The sequence below is a fragment of the Herpailurus yagouaroundi genome, unplaced genomic scaffold, assembly GCF_014898765.1.
Source record: "Herpailurus yagouaroundi ecotype Mexico unplaced genomic scaffold, PumYag 198, whole genome shotgun sequence".
NCBI classification, from domain to species: Eukaryota; Metazoa; Chordata; class Mammalia; order Carnivora; family Felidae; genus Herpailurus; species Herpailurus yagouaroundi.
In genome coordinates this window covers 14543427-14567399 of record NW_024412429.1, presented here as the reverse complement: position 1 = coordinate 14567399, position 23973 = coordinate 14543427, and the positions used below count along the sequence as shown (strand labels likewise).

Here is a 23973-nt window from a genome sequence, read left to right as displayed (position 1 = left end):
TTGTTGCCTCTCAGCAACAAATTTACCCTTCATCACCCCACTTCCGAATACTGCAGCTGGACCTGTTTGGTACCAAGTTTTGTCAGTAGGGGGTGGTGGAGGGACAGGCTTCTCTCGTTTCTCATCTAGGGCACAGCTGCGGGGGGCGGGGGTGCTCTTGGCCCATGTGTCAACAGGGTGCCAGGATACTTAGTCCACATTACCCTGGGTTTCTGTAAGGTGTTTTTTACATGAAATTAACATTTAAATCAATGAACTTTGAGCAAAGCAGAATGTCCTCCATAAGGTGGATGGCTTCATCCAATCAGTTGAAGGCCTGAAAAGAAAAAAAAGACTGGCCTCCCTTGTGCAAGAGAGACTTCTCCAGCAGACTGCTTTTGGACTGGAACACAGCATCAGTTCCTGTGGCTGTCTCCAGCCTGCTAGGTCACATTGCAGGTTTTGGACTTGCCACCTGCCGTAATCACATGAGCCAGTTCCTCCTAATAAATCTCCCACATCCTACTGGTTCGGTTTCTCTGGAGAACCCTGACTAATGCAGACACAAACTGGTACTTAACCGTCCAACAAGTTTCTCTGACACCTTGGTGGGAGACTGCTTGTTTATCATTCCAGAGGGTTTGAGGTCCTCTTTGTAAGGCCTGATCCACCACCACCTGCAGACCAGCTCTGGCTCAGGGCAGCCCAGGGAACCTTTCTGTCATCAAGTAGGCCAAAGCCATGCTCTCTCCAGTAGTCCTGACTCTACCCTGGGGGAAGGGAAGCTCCTTCGAAGGGTGTTCTTTCCTTGGGGACTCTCTCTCATTCACAGTGCATGAGTTCTCGCTTATCCCCTTATAGCTTATCCTATTACCAGTTAAAAATTCTTTGTACCCAAATTATCCCTGTTCAAATTCATGGTCTGGTTTCTGTCTCTTGACTGGACTTTGACTAATACAATATTTATTGTATTTCTTTTATGTTTGATCATTTGCTAAACATTTTACAGTAAAGAAAACAAAATACTGTTTTTGCTTTGTTTGTATACTTCACATAAGAGTCCAAAATATATAAGCAGAGTCATGATTGTATTGTACATTTTTTTACTAATATATTGAGAGATTTATATAAATTATGTCTTTAAAATACACACATTACTTCCAAATGTATTAACTCATGTTTTTTAAGAGAATACTAGTATTTACACACAATGTAATCTGCTGTGGTAGAATTTTTATAAGCTATAAGTCTTTAATAATAAATTATGTTTTGGAAATAATTTCTACTAAAGATTCATAATCAGCATAGTCCTTCAATGACCGTACAAGTTCATCCAGTAGATATTCCCCTTGCATGAAAGTTTCAAGATCATGAAGTGACTTATTTATTCTGTGATCTGTGACCCGGTTCTGTGGAAAATTATATGTTCTTATTTTCTCTGACCTTCCTTTGGTTCCAACCTATACAGATATATATGAAGACATAAGATACAGTTAGATTCAAAGCAACTAAACCTACAAATTTAAGTTACCTGGAGATTAAGCTCTTTGTTTATAATCTGAAACACAAGAACCAAGTTTCAAACATTTTGAATCCTCAAATAACATGGGACGTAATAGAAAAAGAAGAGTACTGGCTTTAAAGTGAGACAGATTTATAGCATTTGATCTTCTCTCTGCCATTTCAATGCTCTACAACTTCAGACATTTATTTAAACTTTAAACTTTAGTTTCCCCATCCATAAAATACAAATAATACCTACAACACAGTGATGACATAAACATACAGCCTAGCACAGAGTTAGCATTCAAATGGTAGCCATATATATCTGTGAATTGATCTGGTCATTTTCAATGAGGACAGTGATGAATTCCCAGAAAAAGGAATTAATAAAGGGCAAGGTGGTTATAAAATTAAATGCCAAACAGGAAGAAAATAAATTCAGTTTGCTTTCCAACTCCCATAATTTTCAAAGGATTCAAAATGGGGATTCCATATATCCTCTTTTAGTAACTTTGGTTAAAAATCTGAGAAAAACAGGGGCGCCTGGGTAGGTGGCTCAGTCATTTAAGTGTCTGACTTCGGCTCAGGTCATGATCTTGCAGTTCGTGAGTTCGAGCCCCAGGTCACGCTCTGTGCTGACAGCTCAGGGCCTAGAGCCTGCTTCAGATTCTGTGTTTTCCTCTCTCTTCGCCCCTCCCCCACTCTCACTCTGTCTCTCTCAAAAATAAATAATAAAACATTAAAAAAAAAATCTGAGGAAACAAAGCCCTTGAATATAGAAACGAGGGCAGAGGTTTAAGATTATTATGAAACACCTATAACCCTCTGTTGAGCTACTTGAATTCTTTCCTTATTTTGACAAATACACTGAAATAATTTCAGCATATATAAAAACTGGGTTATCTTATTTTTATATTTTTATCCTTCAGAGCATTTTTTAAATTATTTTAGAGAGGGAGAGCACATGAGAGTGTGCAAGCGGGGAAGGGGCAAGAGGCAGAGGGAGAGAGAATCCGAAGCAGGCTCCAAGCTCAGTGCAGAGCTCGACACAGGGCTCAATCCCAAAACCCTGGGTTCATGACCTGAGCCTAAATCAAGAGACGCTCAATAGACTGAGCCACCTAGGCACCCCCTTCAGAGCATGTTTTAAATTAAGTTTTACCTGAATCTTTCTAGCACTGTATCTTTTATTTGTTTCTTCTTCTAGATGCATGCTGTACAGTTTTGCACGTAGCTTTTTCATAGCCATCTCTCTATTTTTCAGTTGAGATCTCTCTTGTTGGCATTCAGAAACAACACCTGAATAGTGTCATGAGAATTGAACAGTTTTAATAGGAAAATCTTCTTCATTTATTATCAAGAAATACTTTTTCCTTCTTTTTCTTCTTCCTTTATGAGGAAAAAAAACAACTCTAATAAAGGAAGACTATAAACTAAACAAATAACTTTTACAGAGTTCTCAGAAAACTAAAAATTGAAGCTTGAGTTATAGTGCAAATACATTCATATTGAAGGCACACATACTAAACAAAAATCATTACTCATTTAATAAGGATTGTTTTTCCATACCCTTAACTAGCAACCATATATTTTTTAAGTAGCTATTTGTCATCACCAAAACAAAAAAAAGTTAGTCCTAATAGAGATAGGCACAATTAATATTTTTGTGAGGAGTTTCATCTAGTTTTCCCATTCCTGTTTATATAGTATATATTATATAAGACATCATCTTAAAGTTTAACTTGAGGCCTTCCTCAAATTTTAAAAAGGAAAAACCTACCAATCACTCCTGCTCAACACTACTGATCCATGGGAATTCTGCCTATTTGAGATCAGTCACAGTGTATTCTTTCTAGGTATCTGAAGTTTGCTATCCATCTGCTCTTTATCACATGTAAATCACTGCAGTAATAATTGTAAATCACATTTAGTTCCACTTGAGTATATTGAAGACTTAAGAAATATTTAGACATAGTTCCCCTGTGTATCTCCAGTAGAACTGCTGGAGGTTTGTGGATGGACTTCATGGAGCAGCAGCCCTGGAAGTTATGGGCAGAACTCTGCATGTGAGCATGTTTCTGAGAAAGCAAGTCCAAGCTTTCATTTTCGCAAGGAAGTCCATGTCCTCCTCTCTTCAAAGAAAGCTAGGAACTAGTGATTTTGAGCATTTTCTGATAAAGAAGAACCCATGATAGTGACTTCATTCTGAGGATTTTTTTTATTTAAATTTAAAAAATTTTAAATAGGCTCCACACCCAATATGGGGCTTGAACACATGACCCTGCTATCAAGAGTCGCATGCTCTACAGATGGAGCCAGCCAAGCACCCTGGATTTTCTTTTAATAGTGACATTTACCAAGTATGAAGTTGAGGAAGCTACCTGCAAGACTGTCCACACCTTTTCCTCATTGTCACCTGTACGGAAATTCTCTGGGCTTAGGTCCCTCCGTCTTCCTGGCTTTTGCAATTATCCTGCAGAGTTTCATCTAAGGATTCTAATCTAAATAAAGTATTTAATAATAATCTTGAGTAGTATATATTCTGGTAACTGAGGATCTATTACAATGGAAAATCAGTCAAGTTAATCAGAATTTGTTTTCTTTCTTCAAAGTTTTATGTTGAAGAAATAAGGACATACCTGTTGGAAGATGAACTATCCGGACAGCACTGTCCGTGGTATTTACATGCTGTCCTCCAGCTCCACTGGCTCGTTTAGTATCAATTCTCAAATCTTTGGGATTAATTACCAGATTGATCTATACATAAGAGGCAAAGTTGGGATTTAAAAATATCACATGTATGTGAACTGTTCAAGGGCAAGAACTATCCACTTATGTGTATAATTACATGTCATAGAATTATAAGATTGAGAAGTTTTAATTTTAAGGATAGAAAAGTTGGAAGGATACCATTTTTTAAAACATCTCTTTTTTGGAAAAGTAGATCAAAATATAATACAAAACAAAAACAAACCCTCCCTAATCCTCAAAAACTGGACTTCTCTGTTAATTACCCTCTTCCTTAATACATGAACAGAAGAACTTAGCTAATACTAGAACTGTGAATATAGGAATTAAAGTGAGCTTTTGTGGGTTATTTCTGAGTTAAAAAAGACTTTAACACAGGAAAAAAAAACCACTGCTAGCTTAAGAATTATGGGAAGGCTTATTTTGTTTAATTTTAAATAAAGGGGGACTTAGGACAGGCAGATGGAAACAGCAAAAGGCAAAAAAGCCAAGAAGTCATACATAGCTGGGATCTGACATCAGCATAATGCTCTGTCCTGGAAGTTGCCATTAGAAGCACCAGATTTTAAAAAGCTCTATTTCATGAACTACTACGGACCTTTCTGCAACAGGTCCGCACCCTGACAACAGGACTCCTACCATTCACAGGCCCTCTGTGTCTCCCTATGTGCTCCTTGTATGGTTGCTAGAAGCATTAAATATGGACTTCAGTCCATCTTTTCCTGAACTACTTCTGTCTTCAAAATACTTAAACCAAAGCAACTAATATCAGGCTCTTCCTTAACTGTTCTGTGCCTCATCTAGGCTTCATGTATAAATTAGATTAAAGAAAGGAACTTAAAGAGTCAACTAGCACCTTCCTCCAAGTTAAAAGAAACCTCAATTAAACTTTCTTCTCCTCAAATCATTCATACTTCATCCTGAAAAACAAGTCATATATTTCCTATCACTTTCAGCAAAAGGGATGTAATTTATTTATTTTACAAATACCATATAGACTGAGAATTTGCTTGTGAGAATAAAGTATACTCATTATGAGCAATGTTACTCATAGCAATATTGAAGTAACAATATACTTCCATCTTTTTGAAGTTTATTTATTTTGAGAGAGAGCAGGGAGGAGGGGCAGAGAAAAAGGGGAGAGAATCCTGAGCAGCTCTGTGCTGTTAGTGCAGAGCCCGACACTGGGCTCAAACCCATGAACCATGAGATCATGAGCTGAGCTGAAATCCAGAGCTGGATGCTTAATGCTTGACCGACAGAGCCACCGAGGCGCCCAATGTATTTGCATTTTAATGCAACTGGGTTATGAAGTAGCAGTTCTGTTAACCCTTGTTAAAATAGAATTCTTCTATTTACACTCTAGGAAAGTCAGACAAAACAAAAATCATTATGAAGGGTAATCAGTATTAAATCCTATTTAAAGTAGGGTAATACTGTTTCTCCTACTGAGATGGTCTTAAAATAACTAAACTTAGTGGCGGACAAAAATTAATAAATAGTGCAACATTAGATCATTTATATATCTTTAACTGTTACTATCTATTGTAAGATTTTTTTTGGACTGAGATAAGAGATTATTAAACCCTCAAAATACATGATAAAGGCCAAAGATGAGCAAAGGAGTTATTCAGTTCAGTGAAGTGAGTTGTTACTCTGGGAGCAAGGCACTGTGCTGAGCGCAGGATTCCAAGGAGAGGAGACTGATGCCTTACCTCGGTCGGTTGGGGTAAGATTGCCACAGTCATGGTGCTGGTATGGATGCGACCTTGCTTCTCTGTTTTTGGCACTCTTTGTACTCTGTGTACACCACCTTCAAATTTTAGGTGCTTATAGGCCTCTACACCCCCAATGCTGGCAGACGCATGTCTAAGGCCACCTTGAAAATATTGAGTGAACAATTATTATTGCCATTTATAAACAACTGATCATCACTTCCACCATCTTGAAATATACTTAAAAGAGCTACAAACCAATATAAGCATACAGAATATAAAAGCATTGAAATACTTTAGCAAGTCTAGATATCCAGTGTTTTAACACTTAATACCTTTATTGCTAATAATCACTAAACATAAAGTATTTATGGTATTAATGAATTGATTCAATAACGTGTAAAAGAGCACTTTTAAAAGATCATTAATCATTCAGTGGTGAGTAGTGAATGACTAGTATTTTATAGGCCCACTCAAAACAGGTATATTTACATTCAAAATTACTAAGTGAATGGTAAACATAAAATCAGGTAAGCTTCCTTAACCAATAAATTCTAAAGCTTAGTTATGGTCTCTCCAAACATCATCATATGACACATGTAGATAGATTAAATCTGTTCTTCCCCCCAAATGAATTAAACAGTGTACTTACCTATTTCACTTGGAAAATATTCCAGGGTTTCAAAATGCCATCTTTTAAATGCAGCATATTGCTGATACATATCGAACATCTCTGATGTAAACAACATTGCCTCCTGACCCCCAACTCCTGCAGTTACCTCCAGGATCAAATCATTTTTATCTGTTTCTTCGGAGGGAACCAAAAGTAAGATAATCTGTAAATACAAAAATATCACCCCTCCTATAATTAGGAATTATTTAAAACTTAAAAAAAAAAAACAAACAAAAAAAACCACTAAATGATTAGATGCAGGATTTAAAAAAAATTTTTTTAATGTTTATTTTTGAGAGAGAGAGAGCATGAGCAGGGGAGGGGCAGACAGAGAGGGAGACGCAGAATCCAAAGCAGGCTCCAGGCTCTGAGCTTTCAGCAGAGCCCGACGCAGGGCTCGAACTCCCGAACCGTGAAGTCATGACCTGAGCCAAAGTCAGATGCTCAACCGACTGAGGCACCCAGGCGCCCCAAGATGCAACAGGATTTAAATAGTGAATTACTTAAAGTTTCTCTAAACAAATACTGCTGATTACTCTTCAACCATCTTGCCAATTAGAACCATATAGTAATGCATAACTTCTAAAAAATATAATGTTACAACTATATTATAAATGCTATAAGGTACAGATAAAACTTATGGGTCTAATTTGTTTATTTTTGGTGTTTATGTAAAACTTTATGTCAGTTCTGTTTGGTTAATAATTCAGAGCTTGTTGTGAGTAGGACACTATACTGTGTGCAGGATGCAAAAGAAGATCCTAACTCTTATTGTTTTGAAATCTATAGCCTAGTATGGCAGAAAAGAAAAAAAAAAAAGACTAAAATTGTATGTTTCTATTTTTTTAAGTTTCTTTAATTTGGAAGAGAAATTTGTAATTTTGGAACTGAAAAGGCCCTTAGAGATGATGTGTGATCTGGTCCTTCTGCATGTAAAGGAAAATGAGGCTGTAGAGACTAAATGACTTGCAAAAGAAAAAGGTTAGCTTCCGGCAGAGCAGGCAGAAGAACTCAAATCAAGGTGCCTAGATCAGTCCTCCTTCCCTGACAATATACCTTTCACACTTCAGTATGTACTAATTAAGAGGACGCAGAATAAAAGCTTCTTTCGTTAGGTGAGTTAAATAAGAAAAGCTACCAACATTTACTGGTCTCTTAGTATGTGACAAGCACTCTGTTAAGCACTTTATATACTTTAATTCTGAAATCAGTCTTGGGAAGATAGTATCTTGCTCTAGTTAAGATGTAAAAACTAAGTTTAAGCTTAATTTAGTTGGATAATCTCATTGCCAAGAACATACAACTAGAAAGTGGAAGAACTAGAATTTGAACCCAGGTCTGCCTGAATTGTGAAGTATCATACTTTATGTTGGTTGGGAGCTATAGTTGTTCCTACTTTTCCATCTCTCTAGCCGATGCCAGTACATCATGGTCATTCAAATCTTGAGTAACTAGTTGAATTTATGTGTTTGTTAACTACTAGTCCATGAACAGAAACCTTTAATACATATGTCCTTGTATTTCACAAAAATATTAGAAAATGGGAAGAAGGCAAATTATATGAGACTTCACTTCATGGTGGAACTTTCCCTCTGGAATGGGTGGTAAGGACATTAACTTTTGACTAGAGAAGAAATGTAATCTTTAAATGAAGCACCCCTTTTTCCTGGGCTCCTTCCTCACCATAGCATGTTCTTTTACTTACATCCTCAGAGATAACTACTATAAATCTTTAAGCTCTGCTTTACAGAATCTGCATAAAAGACTAGGTCTAATTTAAAATAATGATTACATTGGGGCGCCTGGGTGGCTCAGTTGGGTAAGCGTCCGACTTCGCTCAGGTCATGATCTCACTGTTCCCCAGTTTGAGACGGGCTCTGTGCTGACAGCTCGGAGCCTGGAGCCTGCTTTCAGATTCTGTGTCTCCCTCTCTCTCTGCCCCTCACCTGCTCACACTCTGTCTCTCAAAATAAATAAACATTAAAATAATGATTACTCTTCATCTAATGCCTATATATTATCCCATATGTAAAACTAAAGCAGTATAATTCAGTTCTAAAAGCCGAGGGTCGATCTTAGGTCTGGCACTTTCATAGCGCCAAAGATAGGAACAATATTTCTGCTGCCAAGGAGCTCACAATCTACCACCGCTCTGTAACTGTTTCTACTCACCATCTACCCCTCACCTCTTTTAAAAAACCAAAAGAGGGGAAGTAGAATACTGATATTTATCCCACTGCTTTTTGGAAAACTCGTATCAATATGGCAGTCACCTTTCTTTCCATAGCTGTCCGATCCTTTTATTATGATAAAAATTGCACCACCCGGAGTATACTTTTTCCTGCTTTAGAAAAGTTTATAATTCTGAGTACTAACAAGCTAGTTACTTCTTGAGTTGTTTTTATCAACTTACAATAAAATTCATTAGAAGTAATAGCACAAAATCTTTATTCTTTGCAGATACCATACCTGATGCTTCAGCTGAGTTATTTGTTTTTGGCATAAAGTTATTTCATTCTCTGCAAGTTTCCTTAAGTCTTCATTTTCATCTATGGAAATAAGGCAGTAGGTTAAGTTTTTCTTAATTAAGGAATTAAACAGAATTCAAGGTCTTTATTTTATTATTGTAGCCAAAGGGAAAAATATCTTTCTTGTCCTTTTCATAACTGCCATTAATTAAAAGTAGCACTGTATGCATTAGTTTTCATCAGCATGTAGCTTAAAAGAAAAAACAACAAACTTTTTTGCTGATGACAGAAGCATCAGAATCTACAGATGGGGCGCCTGGGTGGCTCAGTCGGTTAAGCATCCGAATTCGGCTCAGGTCATGATCTCGCGGTCCGTGAGTTCAAGCCCTGCATCAGGCTCTGTGCTGACAGCTCAGAGCCTGGAGCCTGTTTCAAATTCTGTGTCTCCGTCTCTCTCTGACCCTCCCCTGTTCATGCTCTGTCTAACATTAAATAAACATTAAAAAAAAAAAAAAAAGAATCTACAGAAAAATATAAAGAACCTATTGAACTATCCTATAATTCTACCCCCATGAAATATTCATGTTAACAAATATGGTTTTAGTTTTCCAACTTAGACTACACAACAACAAATTCACTGAGTTGTCAGACCAGAAGGGGAATTAAAGTTTCCATCAGTTAAACCAAACTGAATTAAAAAATAGAGGAGTGCCTGGGTGGCTCAGTCACTTAAGCATCCGACTTTGGCTCAGGTCATGAGCTCATGGTTCATGAGTTTGAGCCCCATGTCGGGCTCTGTGCTGACAGCTCAGAGCCTGGATGGAGCCTGCTTTGGATTCTGTGTCTCCTTCTCTCTCTTCCCTTCCCCTGCTCATGCTCTATCTCTCTCTTGAAAATAAACATTAAAAAATTGTATAAAAAAATAGAAATTTATTATCTCTTTACCTAATATTTCATTAATATAAAATATCCACCAAACATTTAGATCTTCCCTAATGTTTACAGAAGGTTTATATGAAGTACTCCCCCACCCAACTTGCTTTTACTTTCTTATAGTGTCTGAGTTTTCATTTTTACCTTACAAAATATATTTTCTCATTTCTCTATCCTATGGACAATATGCGACCTATAGAAAGGAGAGAAGGGAAATTTCTTTAGTTATTACAAATAGCTTTCTTTGTTGAAAGATCAGGCTCTTCCAAAGTATCAGTTTGGAGGAACTGGAGATAATAATATGTAAGACCTGCCCTCAAGGCAGGATTTTAGATAATTTTAGTTTCTTTATATTTTTCTAGGGGAGAAAACTCACACAGAATTACAATCTAAAACACTTTGTGATTAAGTATTAAAATAGTAGCACACTAAAGGACTGTTTTTGCATTTACTTTTGGGATGGGCAGAAAAAGGAAAGAAGCATTAACTCAAGGAGAGAAAATGGCAACAGCAATAATGAGATAAGCAAGTATTCGGAGTGTTGGTGGAAAGGCAGGAAATTATTTGGGCAGGAATTCTGCACAGAAAAATGTGGTGGAATGGCAAATGTGTTGAATTAGACAAAGGAAAAATGAATTCTAGTCCTAGTTCAGCTGCTAGGATTCTCTCAGGGCAACATATCCAACTTCTCTGAATCTCTGTTATCTCAGCAACAGTGAAGGAGCTAGGCTGGATGACCTCTAAGGTGACTTTCAGTTCTGCATCTTCTGTAAGGCTAAGGGGATTAGAAATAAGGTCTTGAAGTAATTTAATTTTAATACTACATTTTATTTAACCCAGTATGTGTAAAACATTATCATTTCAACACGTACCTTAAAATATCAAAAATTATTTTTTATATTAGGTGTTTGAAATCTGTTATCCTTAACAGCATATCTCAATTCACACTAGCTACATTACTGGTGCTTAGTAGCCTTGTGTGGCCACTGGCTACTATTACCAGACAGCATAGCTCTGGAGGGTTTAGACTGGGGTTATTCGTAGGCAGTGGAAATATACTAGTTCTTTCTGATTCACTGTTATTAATCAACATGTTCACTCGGCACCTATCACATGCCTGCCTTCTCCTCTGTCTACCAATATGTTTATGTTTTCCCTGCTGTAAAGGTTCTTGTTCTCTTCAACCCTTCACGTGAACGCTTGTCACCCCCCTGCTTTTCCGTCCCAAACTCCTGGATTCAATGCCAGGTTTACAATTTCTCGTGTTAATTCTCATTTAGTTCTCTAGTTGTCACACTGGATTTCATAATCATATTAATAACATCTTGTTTTTAAGTTTTATTTATTTATTTTGAGAGAGACAAAGACAGCATGAGTTGGGGAGGGGGAGAGAGAGAGAGAAACACAGAATCCGAAGCAGGTTCCAGGCTGTCAGTACAGAGCCTGATGCAGGGCTTGAACTCACAAACCATGAGATCATGACTTGAGCCCAAACCAAGAGTCGGACACTTAACTGACTGAGCCACCCAGGTGCCCCGACATCGTTTTTATTAAAATCACCCATGATAAAATTGCCAAACGTAAAAGCTTATTTCAGTGTGAGCTGAAAAGGTGAGCCCTTTCTAAGTCCAGTATCAACAATCCCTTGACATTTGAATTGGTGTTTACAGCTTCATTTATCTTGTTCAGGGTCCCAAAGCTCTGCCTTTTCTTTCTCGATCTTTTATAGCTTTGTCCTGCCTGCTCCTCCGATACTGTGTATTTCTACCTTTGTTAGTGTCTTGTTTCTTTCTCAACCACTTCTTCCTGAGTATTCTCATCTGCTTCTAAGCTTTACTTTGTCAAATATATGCTGAGTTCTCATACGATTATTCAGGCTCAGTTTTTCTCCTCTGCCAGTAGTGTTTTCTCTAGACCATTATCTTTATCTGAATTTCTTCATCTGAATGTCCTTACAGGTACTCCTGGCTTAATATGGCTGCCTGTTTGGCACAAAACATCTTTTTTTCCTAAAATTTATCCAACTTTTATATTTTCATCTTAGTTAACAGTACCATTCATGTTCTGAACCCAGAAGCCTAAGACTTTTCTTAGAATTCTCTCCTTCACTCTTCTCGGGACGTAAGCCACCAAATCCTGACTATTGTTAGAATGTCTTGTGAGTGTGGCCCATGCCTATCACCACCTCTTTCTTGCACGGTTTCAACTACCTTCTCACTGGCCTTTCAGCCACCAAGGTCCCTGGAGAATACTCCAGTTCATTCTCAAACACTGACAACAACATTAATCTTTCAAAAGATGTCATTTCTCGCAGTGCCTGGGTGGCTCTGTCGGTTTAGCATCCCACTTCAGCTTAGGTCATGATCTTATAGTTCGTGAGTTCGAGCCCTACATCGGGCTCTGTGCTGAAAGCTTGGAGCCTGCTCAGATCCTGTGTCCCCCTTTCTCTCTGCCCCTCCCAACTCGTGCTGTCTCTCTCTCTCAAAAATGATTAAAAAAAAAAGTCACTTCTCTGCTTAAAAACGTGCTAACTTCTCACAGTCTGTAGGAACAAATCCAGTTTCTTTGTCATGCAGCATTCTGAACCATGTTTCTGGTTTCAAGTTTCTGTGACATTATCAACTCCCATACCTACTCTATGCTCCTGCTACATCATGTCTTCCAATTTGGTACTTTCTTCTTCTTGCTGGCCACCTCTGCCTTCAATCCCCTTCTCGTACTGTTTGGCAACCTCCTGCATTCTCTTTGAAATCCACTTAAATGCCTCCTTTTGCTTTTTATAACTGCTCTTTATTGCAGAAATTAAAACGAGCACTTGTTCACATATATTTTTACTTCTTCCCTAGACTGCAAGCTCCTAAAAACTAGTTCTGTATTTTCTGGGTAATTAGTAGTGTCTGACATAAAGTAAGAATTCAGGAGTTGCTAAATGATATTTTCTATCATTAAGCTGAGTTGTGTTCTGCCAGTAACAATTTTCTAACATTCTGTTTACTTCTTTACAGCTAGGTTTTTAAAATATTTAACCCGTATATCCATTTGGTTTTTAAGCTTGGCTTAAGCTATGAAATCAATTTTATTTTTCTTGCAAAGTATTTTTCCTAGTATGGTTAAGTAATCCTTTTTTTAACCCCACTCTGGGAAGCCACATTTTCTCTTAAATCACCTGATTTAGACTCTCCTTAAGTCTCAACTAGACTTCAGTCTTCTGTTTTCCAAGCATCCGCAATCCCGTTCCAGGCTGACTTCCAGATTACCAGACAGAAAGCTTTCTAAGCAAGTAAGCCATTTCTGGCATTCACTCCCCAATCTAAAAGCTTCAGCTGGCTCCCTTCTGCCAACAGGATAAAAATCAACCTTTTTAGGTTAGTATTTCATACCTTTACAAAATGTTTCAACCTGCCACTCCCCGTAACTTCTCTTCTTTCTTGGTTAACAAAGAGTACAAGGATTAAAAACATGAGATCTGGAGTCAGTCCAATCCAAACTCCATTCCTTAAAAGCTGTTTAGCCTGAGCAGTTATTTTACCTCCATGCCTCATGTTCCTCTTATGTCACATGAGGCTAACAGTACCTACTTCACAGTTTGATATGTGAACTGGGTGATTTAATACATAAAAATAGTTAAGCAAAGCCTGAAGTACGGTAAAATAATAAAGGTTAAACCATTATTAATATCCTCTAAGGGTGGAACTTTATCACTGCACAAGACCTTCCCAACAAGTTCTCCTTGCTTTCCCTAGGTGTTTATTCAGTTATCTGTTCTCACTTTTCAGCTGTAGTATTAATTTTCTCTCCTTGAATACATCTTCTCTAGAGTCAAGCTAGTCAAAGTGTGGTTCATGGGGGGGGGGCTTGTAGAAATGCAGAAACTTAGGACCCATCCAGATTCGAATGCACACTAATCACTTGGGAAGCTTGTTAAAAACGCATATTTCTAGGTCTCAGATTCTGAGTCCAAAGTCTAGTTTTAGCATGCACCTCTCTTGACACTATCCCAGTTGGTCCCTTTCAGAAACCCTGCTGTCAGGCACGTAACAGGGATGGTCCCTTATTTGTCCCTGGTAAGCTAAAGATCTTCCGCCAGTAGACAATCGATAAATTTAAATTTTGTAAAAGGGGGCGGAGCATCCTGTCCAGGGAGCACAGGGGCTCAAAAGGGAGAGAGGATGGAGTCAGAGCGCACACAGTGATGCCTTGACCTCCGACCCAAGCCAAAAAGGGTTGCAACGGAGTAAAGAACTTCTAACTTGGGGAGCTATGGACACCTGACCAGCGGCTTAGTTGACGAGGCAAACTAAGAGTCAAGAATCGGCTTTGAATCCCGTTCCCCTAGGCCCGGCCCTCACCGTGTAGCAAATGCTCGGTCTCCTGCAGCTCCTGCTCCTTCTCGCTCAGCAGTTTGGCCACCGCCAGCAGCTCAGACCCCCCGAACTGCAACTGGGCTTCACACCTTGTCCGGCGCTCCAGGAAGGTCCGCAAAGGTCCGCCGGGGGCGAACAGCTCCTCCAGCGGCAGGCTGCCGCACTTTAGGTGCCGACGGGCTGGGCTAATAGCCCGGAGCGCCCGAAGACACCGGGCAGCACTAAACAGAAGCCGAGACCGCATAGCCAAGTTGCAATCACCGAGGCGGACTAGAACCGGAAGTTTCGGATAGCGAATCTCGCGACACTGCTCGGAGTTTGGAAACCCGGCGAGAACTGATCGTACCTACCCCAGCGCACGCGCCAGTTTTAAAGGGCCTCCCGAAAGCCTGGGTGGGAACTTCCAGGCAAGCGTTTAAATGTCGCCACGCGCGCGCCGGCCGGAAGGGGGCAGAGCGGGGTGCGATGGGAGTGAGTCTGGGAGACCCCTCCAAGAAGCGCGGTCGGAAAGGTCTCGGATGTACCAGGGCGTTGTGTTGGACAGGAAGGGGGATGTTGCAGGTTGCCACCCGGTTTTCTGACGTCGAGGATTTATTTTCCAAGCACTGAATGAGGATTTCGAGTACCGCAGCGGAGGGCAGTGTAGTCCGCTACCGGGGCTGAGAACACAGGCCTTTCGTCTCCAAGAGTGAATTGTAGGATGGGCATCGGTGTGTGTATGTGTGCTTACTCCTCTTCCTTCGTTTCTGCTTAAGTTTCTCTTTCCGGCGGTGGGTAAAGGCTCGTATTAATGAGGACAGGACTAGTGTACTCAAAGGCAACCTGTAAAAGTGATTTCTCAAAATCTGCTTTCCTGTCCTCTATCTGCCATGTAACTTGCTTTCAAACAACTTCCTTCCTCACCCGAGTCTCCTGCCAGTCCGGTCTCACTCCTAGTTATCGCTAGCTACTTTTAAAAGAGATTGAGCGATTCTATGTTCCTATAAACCACAGCGCAGCAAAGCCTTAATAGTCCCACCTTCGGTAGCCCAGCCTCCATCTCTCTCTCTCCAAAAACCTTAAGATAGCGGATTGGTGCCAGGGATACTGAGGTTTATTGGCGTAATGCTCTGCATTTCTCTAAAGATCTTTCTACAACCCACCAGTGGGATGGATATGAGGGAATAAGTATAATCAAGACAGTCCTAGGGATACAAGGGCTGACTCACTGGGAACTCCCACTAACTGGCTTGCTCAGGGTCTACTGTGTTCCCTGTTGAGAGAGCTGAAATACTGAAAATTGCAATTGATTTATAAAAAAAAAAAAAAGGTAAATACAGGAGCCCTTGACAAGGTTAAGTCATTCTTAAGTCGTCTACTCAACACTACTGAGATGAAGTATAAAATTTTTGTAGAATGCGTTTGCATTGCCTCTATTCATTCCGGAGCTCCACATACAAATATAAAGTGAAATGGAGGGATGAGATGTCTCTCCAAATAATACAGACCAGAAATAGGTTTTGCTACTTAAAAACTCCAACTAATCATCTCAGTTACTCGTTTCACTTGGTGTATTCAAGCCACATTACTTTATAGAAGTGTTCTTTAAGATAGTGGGTTGAAACCCATTTTATTTTAATTCTGATCCGAGTATAGAACAGGACCGATCAGGTCATTTAATCTTTATTAGAAATAATTATTTCCCAAATCTAAACTCAACTTTGAATTAAAAAAAAAAAAAAACACACAAATGGTGGAAGCCATTTGAACTCAATGTGATAAATCTCTCAGCTGAATTCTCGAAACAAGTCATTTCAAGAATATACTTTATTATTTATAAAAGGTGAAAAAAATGTAATAAGCAATAACCTTATGGAACACTGTAAAGAATCCAGCCCGAAATTATTATATTCCCTCATAAGCATAAGCAATTTAGGTAATATAAATAAGTGTACCTTTTACTCCTATAGTGTTACACCAATGAGGAAACAGTAACTTGTCTAAGGATACATTGGTGAATTCTTTATTAATTCAAAACATTTTTAAAAAGTGTGATGCATGTGTATTTTACAATAATATCCATAGGTTTCCACAATAATCAAATGAAAACAGCTGTAGTTTGATTTACTTAGAAAACTCAAAAAGAAAAGGTTGAAACTTTTGAATTTTCTTACATTATTGTCATGCTCAAATTCTATTATTACATGTTGAAGATTCTAGCATTTTCAGGAAGTCTATTATTTGTACATAGGTAAAATGATAAAATAAATTCAAAGATGGGGGAATAAAAACCCAAAACAACTTAAATTGGAGGAAAATAATCTGGATTATCTATTCAATTTATAAGTACCTACAATTATTCTGACATTGCAAAATAACCAAGTATGGTGTCTCAAGCTGCATTCATGCATTCAAAACTTCTTCATGGTCCACTAATATTAGTGAAGTACAAAATGTGGATATAAATTATTAAGTACAATGAACATGGTAGTAAACAATTGCACACATTCGATATGATAAATTTTACAGAACCAAGCACACTGAAATTTTTTTTTATATTTAGCAAACATCCTAAAACCATATACAAGAAACTGTATGACAAATCGGTTAAAGCAAAGGGGAAAAAATCAAGTCTTTTACAATGTTTCAGTAATCAGTGTTCATTATTCAACTGAGGGCAATATAGAAAAACACTCAGCAAAATGATTATTAATTTAAATTACCTCTTCTGAAGATTAAACTAAAATCTTTACTACCCAAAGATGTAGAGGATAAGGTGAAGGTAGTTCAAGGGAAAAAAAATCACTTTCACCTCCATTAAGTGAATGTTCAAGCTAACAGTTTCAGAGTTTCATTTTTCCATTTCACTTTCCAGTTTATTATAATTTCTTCATAGTATTTAATGGAACCTAATAGCAGTGCTGAAAAATCTGCTCAGAATTTTTTTTAAGCTCAGCGTTAACGTCCAGTGAAATTACCTCTAACATAACTTATTAAATAATGTATTGCTCTGTGGCAGTGAAACCTAACAAACACTACCTCAACTGAATGATCAAGGTCAATATGAACAGTGATGAGTCTTGATGATAGTAATATGGCATTTTACTTCTGTGGTCTTGCAAAAACTGGTAACACCTGTCTAATCATGGGAAAAACATCAACAAATTCCAGTTAAGGGACATTTTACAAAGTACTAGACCAGTACTCTTCACTACTGTCAAGGTCAACAACAAAAAATGTTTGAGCTTAGAGGAATTTAAGGAGACATGATAAGTAAATGGGTATATTGAATGAGATCTTGGAACAGAAAGAAGATATTAGGTAAAAGCTAAGGAAATCTGAATAAGCGTGACTTAATGCATCAATATTTCATGAGGTGTGACAAATGTCTCAATAGATGTGCAGTATATAGAACTTCTCTGTGCTATCTTTGCAACTTTTCAGTGACTCTAAAACTATTCTAAAATAAAAGGTTTAATGAAAAATTTTATGAACACAACCATTTTTTTAATTTTCATATTTTCATGGTAAAATTAGTTACAAAATCATACTAGAATGCTTTCTATTCCAGTGACAGTATCCATGTTTTCTAATGGCCCATCTCTCATAACTTAGTTTTTAGCTTTACTTCCACATATTTATTTGGCGAATTATTTGATGTTTATATTCTTCCTGCCCTTGGGAATACTGTTTTTTCCCTTTGGAAATAAAATTTTCAAATGATTTATCTTATTTAAGCATTTATTTTAAGCATACAATTTATACACATACACACATCTATATACATATATCTGTATGTGTATCATTGAAAGAAACCTACTTCTTGATTGTAGATTCAGTGTGATGTTCATGAACTGAAAACTGAGCGTGAATCATACTATTGAACAAAGCAGGAACAAATTCATATAATCTTCCATCTTAAAATCAGCTTGGTTGCAGTTTTTTCTCTTTGTGATTTTTTTTTTTTAAATGTCTACTTATTTTTGAGAGAGAGAGAGAGATAGTGCGAGCAAGGGAGGGGCAGAGAGAGGAGACACAGAATCTGAAGCAGGCTCCAGGCTCTGAGCTGTCAGCACACAGCCCGAAGCGGGGCTTAAATTCATGAACCACAAGATCATGACTTGAGCCAAAGTCGGACGCTTAACTGACTGAGCCACCCAGGCGCCCAGGTTGGTTTTTTGTGGTTTTTTTTTGGATGAATAATTAAATCAGATTTTAAAGTATGGTTTCAAAAGAATATGGGAAAAGTGCATTATAGTGGCATCTAATTCATAACATTCTTGAAATAGGAATAATTATTGAGCTGGAGAACACTGATAAAATAATAATGTTATATGTAACACTTCATTCTTTCCATGTTTACATTATTTAATTCTCATGCCTACCCTGTAAATAAAGTATTCTGTTTCTCATTTGAAGATGAGGGAACAGGCTCAGAGAGGTTCAATAGAATATTTGCCCAAAGTCATATGACACAGACATGTCACTTGAAATCAAATTTAAAATTAAAGTCTGGCATTTGGGAACAAAAAGATCAATCTGTGCACAATCGTGTGTTGCAAGGATACTATTAAGAATGTTACAGGGAGATGAGAAGTCAAGTTTTTGGTTATCAGTTTTATTGATAAATATTTGCAGTTGTAGCAAGTGAGGAATAACTAAAATTTCTACAGATTAAATACTGTTTTCTCAGAAGAATAAGCATTTTACATTGGTCAGAAATTTAAAAAGAATTGAAAAGAACATGCAAATATAAATGCTTAATATTTTGAAAATTACGGTCATAAGCTGTCAATATAAATACACAGACAAGAAAATATCTTTACTACCTTTCAAAATAATTTGCCAATGTATCCAGTGCAAAGTTTTTAAAATTAATGTTTTAGGGTTCTATATAGGCATTTTAAGATCTAAGAAACTGTAGGTGGCTTTTGAGAGTTCTTATTTTCCTATTTCTGATTGTATTTAAAATTTATTTCTTGTATATTTATTCCTCAAAGCATCTGATATGTTGTATTTTTTGCAAATATAATTTGTCACAGTTATGATATGACATTTTTTCAATATGTTAAAAGTGTATAGAAACAAATGGGTAAGTTCAAAATTAAGAATTGGGTTTTATTTTAAATCAGCTTAATGGGGTGAAAATGTATTTTTGCCCCTAATATATAAATATTATTTACCTATTTCTATAGTCCTTTTGCAAAACTGAACTATCAGGTGAATATATGATATACATTTCATTCTGTAAGTAAGAACCTAGGCAGCATTAAAGGATACTAATAAACACCCATGCACCATGACCAAATATCAGAACTGGTCATCCTATGTACATATTTTAAGATTAAAAAAAAAAAAAGAAGACCATATTATGGTCTTGATTTTTGCGCTCCATAACGTTGATATCAAAATTGTGTTTTGCTATTGTTCATATGCCAGCACACCCATTGTGCTTAGAGCTGCCCTCTAACTCTGTCGGGGCATCTTTATTACCTTTGGGTAACATAATAACAATTATCCAGAGTAAAGAAGAAGCATCATCTGGCCATTATTAGTGTGATCTATGTTACAAGATCCATCTCTGAAGAAGTCTGGCTCTCCAATTTAGTTACATGTATTTATATATGATCTATATCCTCTACTTTTCTTTCCATTATAGACACATCTGAATTTAGACACTATAGAAAGAGCATTAAGCTCTTTCTGTGTGCATTAGCAGATTTTAACAGTACACAAAGATGTCCTGACGATCTGAAACACAAAGTGTACTTTCTAAAGTGCTAATTTTTCCCCTGGGAGGAATATATTCACTAGGAAAAATCAAATTCTACCATAACAAATATTGTGCTCTTGGAATGGTAGCATAGACACCAGTTGGGGGATTTTTGTTTATTATAGCTCTGTATTTAAAACAGAAGGAGTTATACCATATTTTAAAAATTGGTAGAGTTGCAAATATACATACTCTTAGATAGAAACTTTGAACGATTTGAAATTAAATGAGAAACCCTCCCCCCTCCATAGGAATTTAGCACAGAAATGCTCACATAACATGGTTACCAATATCCAATGTGTAAATCTCGTCTAGAATCATTCTCAATGCAACTTCCTAATCAGGTTTCAAAAGGATACACTAACTTCAAAGTCTGTATTCTACAAATGCCCAGGTTAGAGATTAGGACTCTTTAGAAGGGTCCTTATCTTTTACATTTGGTAAAATATTAAAGGTATTGTCAAACAGACAATTCATCTAATAGTCCAAAGTATCTTATAAAGATAACTTATGACTAGCAGGTCACCATCATATATAGTAACAACAAGAATATAAAGTCTACATTTAAAAAGATTGACGCATGCTGTGTATCATAGTATATTACATATTTTCTAGTCATGTGCACCAATTTATTGTGCCTCAAACATAGCAACAAGTATGATATTACAACATATATGTGTATACATCATAGAAGCATAATAAACTCAATTCTAATCAAGAAAAAATTAAATAATTTAGGAACAATAGAACTTCACAATAGAAGTGATGATTCTTTTAGGTTTTTCTTCACTCTTTTGGAAAAAATAGGACTTTTTGTAAACATCTTCATAGCTATCTTTCTTTAACATATTACTGAAAACTATTCAAATAGTAAATATCTACTGACATTGATAAAGTATGTCTTAACACACTAACACTTTCAGACAAAAACAGGCATTTGTTAAAAGAAATGATTATTATAAATATTTCCTATCTTGTATTTTAACTACATTTTCATAAATAATGTATTTAAAAGTGCTGAATATGATAGGATAGTCAGCAACGCCAGTGTAAACAGAACATTTTGTTTTCTACTCTGCAAACTTTTTTTTTAATCCCATTTTGTCAAACACTGCAACAGTTAAAATATTTGCATAGGGAATAGATAATAGCCCTTTTAACCATATCTCCTGAATTCTATATAAATTAGAAAATCAAATTCACTTAAAAAAACAATTCTTGAAATGTTTTAAGTTTATGGAAAAAGAAACTTACGATGCCAGCTTTTCAAGTAAAATAAAATTTAAAAAGAAAACCCCAAACTTTTTTATTTTAAAAATGTTTAATAAATTAAAAAATGAGAGGTAGTTAAAAAATGGCAAAGAAAACCTATAATTTTAATATCATCCTTAATATAAGGCCCAGTATTCTCAGTGGATATAAATATTTTTAAAACTTTCATGTTAGGTTACTCAATATTATATTTATTAAGTTTAAGATTAAAAAAATAGCCTCCAGGGGATATTAATATTCAAATGTAACACCTTGATATAAATATGACACTGACTTTTTGTGTGTGTGCATGATAGGATACTGTTTTCTTGAATGTCAAAAGTATATGCCAATGTCAGGCAAGTATTTTGTCTTAAAGATTTAGTGGTACTTATAAAAAATAATATGGCAGCTAGAAGATTTGAGCACTGTCCTGCCTTTCAATTATGGATGAGTATTAATAGTTTGGTTTTAACATTTTTAAAATAAGTCATTCTGAAGATACTATGAAAACAGTTAAGGTCTGAAGTAGAGAATTATCTTCTGCGTAACCCTTACAAAACTTTTCTCAGTTAAAAACTTAGCTTTTCATTAGACTTTGCTTTCAAGGAAAATATGCCACAGGACAGATGCTACTCATCAAAATATTTTATGATGCTACATGTAGGCATTCCTTTATTAAATTTTTTTTTATATTCCAAAACTAAGTTATTGAGCTTAGTATTTTTTTTTTCTTGCTGAAGTACATACTTTACACAACCATTTTAGAACTGGAGAGCCAGTCTTTAATAAATTAATTACAGTATTGGACATCTGATATATACATAGATTAATTGTGTTCTATTACAATTAAAAACAATTATCACTCTGATTTGTCATTGAGATAGAATATCTTCAAATTGTTTTGTGCTTTTTTCTCTTTTCTTCTTATTATTTGTTGTTTGTTGGGTTTTTTTAAATTTTGTTTTGTTTTGTTTTGTTTTTTTTACATAGCAAACTATTCTGTAAAGAAAATGCCACAGTTTTGGCAGTGAACAACCAGAGGAATCCCCCATCAGGATTTCCCAACAAACATAGATAAATAGCTCTTTTTCCAAGTACAGAAATATCGGCTTCAAAATGAGTGTACTGAACACAGTATAGAGCATGTTTAATACCATTGTTACAACTAAAAAATTGGCTTTTTCTGTCTTAGATTATATTTAAAAATGCAAACCACAGCCAATTTTTTGGCAATTATTTCTATAAGACCATATTGCACAAAAGTCCTTAAACACGGATATAAGTTATGCCATTGGATTAAATATTACAACAGCTACATGGCAAATGAAGCAGCTCTACTTTGTACATGCAGCCTCGGGGGATACACTAGGAGACTGTTCACAGGACTACAAATACAGTTTGCTTGCAAGTAGAATGAGTGTTGAAGAAAACAAACAATTTGGCAATTCATTGTCTTATGTGGTATTTTCTCCAAACTTAACCATGGATAACCTTGATAAAAATGGAGACAAAGACCATATGGTTGTATTTTCACAGTAGCCTGAGGAATGCTAAACTGTAGTTCTCCAGGAACTCAGCTTCTGGTGTTAGTGAACTACTTTTATTTCCCATCCCAGCCCTCCAAAATGATTTTTTTTTTTAATGAAAATTAAGATTCAGAAGTAGAACTGGCAGTACTTTCAACAAATGACTTATAAATTTGAGAGTTCAAAAACCTTGGAAAAGAATCTCTGTGCATTAAGGTATATATCTGAAGTTGGGCATCTTCATACATGTGAGGATTAGGATCCAACAGATTTCTATTGATCACCTCTCTAACTCGAGAATCGAGACTGACCTAAAAAGAAATAAGAGCAGATACATTAAATAAAATTTTTTTTCAAAAGATCTCAATTAAGTAAATACAGGTGTGTGACATTTCAGAGAAACTTCAAAGAGTTAAATCTAACTACCTAAAATCTTGAGGTTACCTTCTCAAAGGCTACATCGCCTCGCATACTTTTCTTCAAAAGTTGAACTAAAACAAACAAACAAAAAACAACTTGTCTTTAAACCAGAAATTTAGTTCACAGATATCTTGGCTTACTTGGATTTATCTTTTCTATGCATTTCACTCAGGGTTTTTTTGACCATTTCTATTCATTGTTGAGGCCCTGGAGAATTCCCTAGCCAGAACAAGGATTTATCTCCTACTATGTGACTGCCGGGGGTAGCTCTCTTAATGGGACGAGGTAAAAATCTGGCAGAGAGTAGTTCTCTGGCAAATATTAGCATGTATATTGAGTGCTGATTCCTGATCGTATTACATCCCAACAAGTCCTACTGTGGAAAAGAAACCCGGAATGTGGAAGGCTGTAGTGGAGCAAAACTACACCAAGTATTCTTCATGTCTTAGTGTACCTGGCAAGGCACAGGGAACTATATAGTCCTTATGTAGCAATACATCTGAAGATCTCTTTACTAAAGATTAAGTAGAACAATTGCTTGAAATAGAGTCTTTAAAAGGAGAAATACAAGTAGGAATTCGGAATACCCATACAAGTAATCAGTACAGCATTGTTTTTGAAGTGTAAATAAATTAAAT

At 36.5% G+C, this 23973-nt stretch overlaps 2 protein-coding genes across 3 annotated transcripts in view; both read right to left on the bottom strand.

Moving 5' to 3' along the window:
* Positions 1–1192: 1192 nt before the first annotated feature.
* Positions 1193–14653, bottom strand: MTRF1L (mitochondrial translation release factor 1 like). Of its 2 annotated transcripts, XM_040448838.1 has the most exons (7): positions 14369–14653; positions 9088–9167; positions 6598–6781; positions 5946–6109; positions 4122–4239; positions 2645–2781; positions 1193–1439 (listed from the first exon to the last, which is right to left on the bottom strand). In XM_040448838.1, exons 1-7 carry the CDS (start codon positions 14625–14627, stop codon positions 1242–1244), a joined length of 1140 nt encoding a protein of 379 aa, XP_040304772.1. In that variant the 5' UTR covers positions 14628–14653; the 3' UTR covers positions 1193–1241. The 2 variants fall into 2 exon arrangements, with proteins under 2 accessions (XP_040304772.1, XP_040304773.1); XM_040448839.1 differs by lacking the exons at positions 1193–1439; positions 2645–2781 and adding an exon at positions 2828–3983.
* Positions 14654–18545: 3892 nt separating this feature from the next.
* The window catches only part of RGS17 (regulator of G protein signaling 17), a 34031-nt gene continuing 28603 nt past the window's right edge, over positions 18546–23973 (bottom strand). Inside the window, exon 4 of the mRNA XM_040448840.1 lies at positions 18546–23226. Coding sequence (XP_040304774.1) covers positions 23038–23226 — 189 coding nt within the window. The 3' untranslated portion in view covers positions 18546–23037. The remainder of the gene's footprint in view (positions 23227–23973) is intronic.

Excerpts from the sequence above, each read along its gene's own strand:
- MTRF1L (XM_040448838.1), bottom strand. The coding sequence starts at position 14,627 with ATGCGGTCTCGGCTTCTGTTTAGTGCTGCCCGGTGTCTTCGGGCGCTC. Across the intron at positions 9,168-14,368 it reads GACCGAGCATTTGCTACACG|ATGAAAATGAAGACTTAAGG; the intron begins GTGAGGGCCGGG and ends TTATTTCCATAG. Across the intron at positions 4,240-5,945 it reads TCTTACCCCAACCGACCGAG|ATCAATCTGGTAATTAATCC; the intron begins GTAAGGCATCAG and ends TCTTATGTATAG.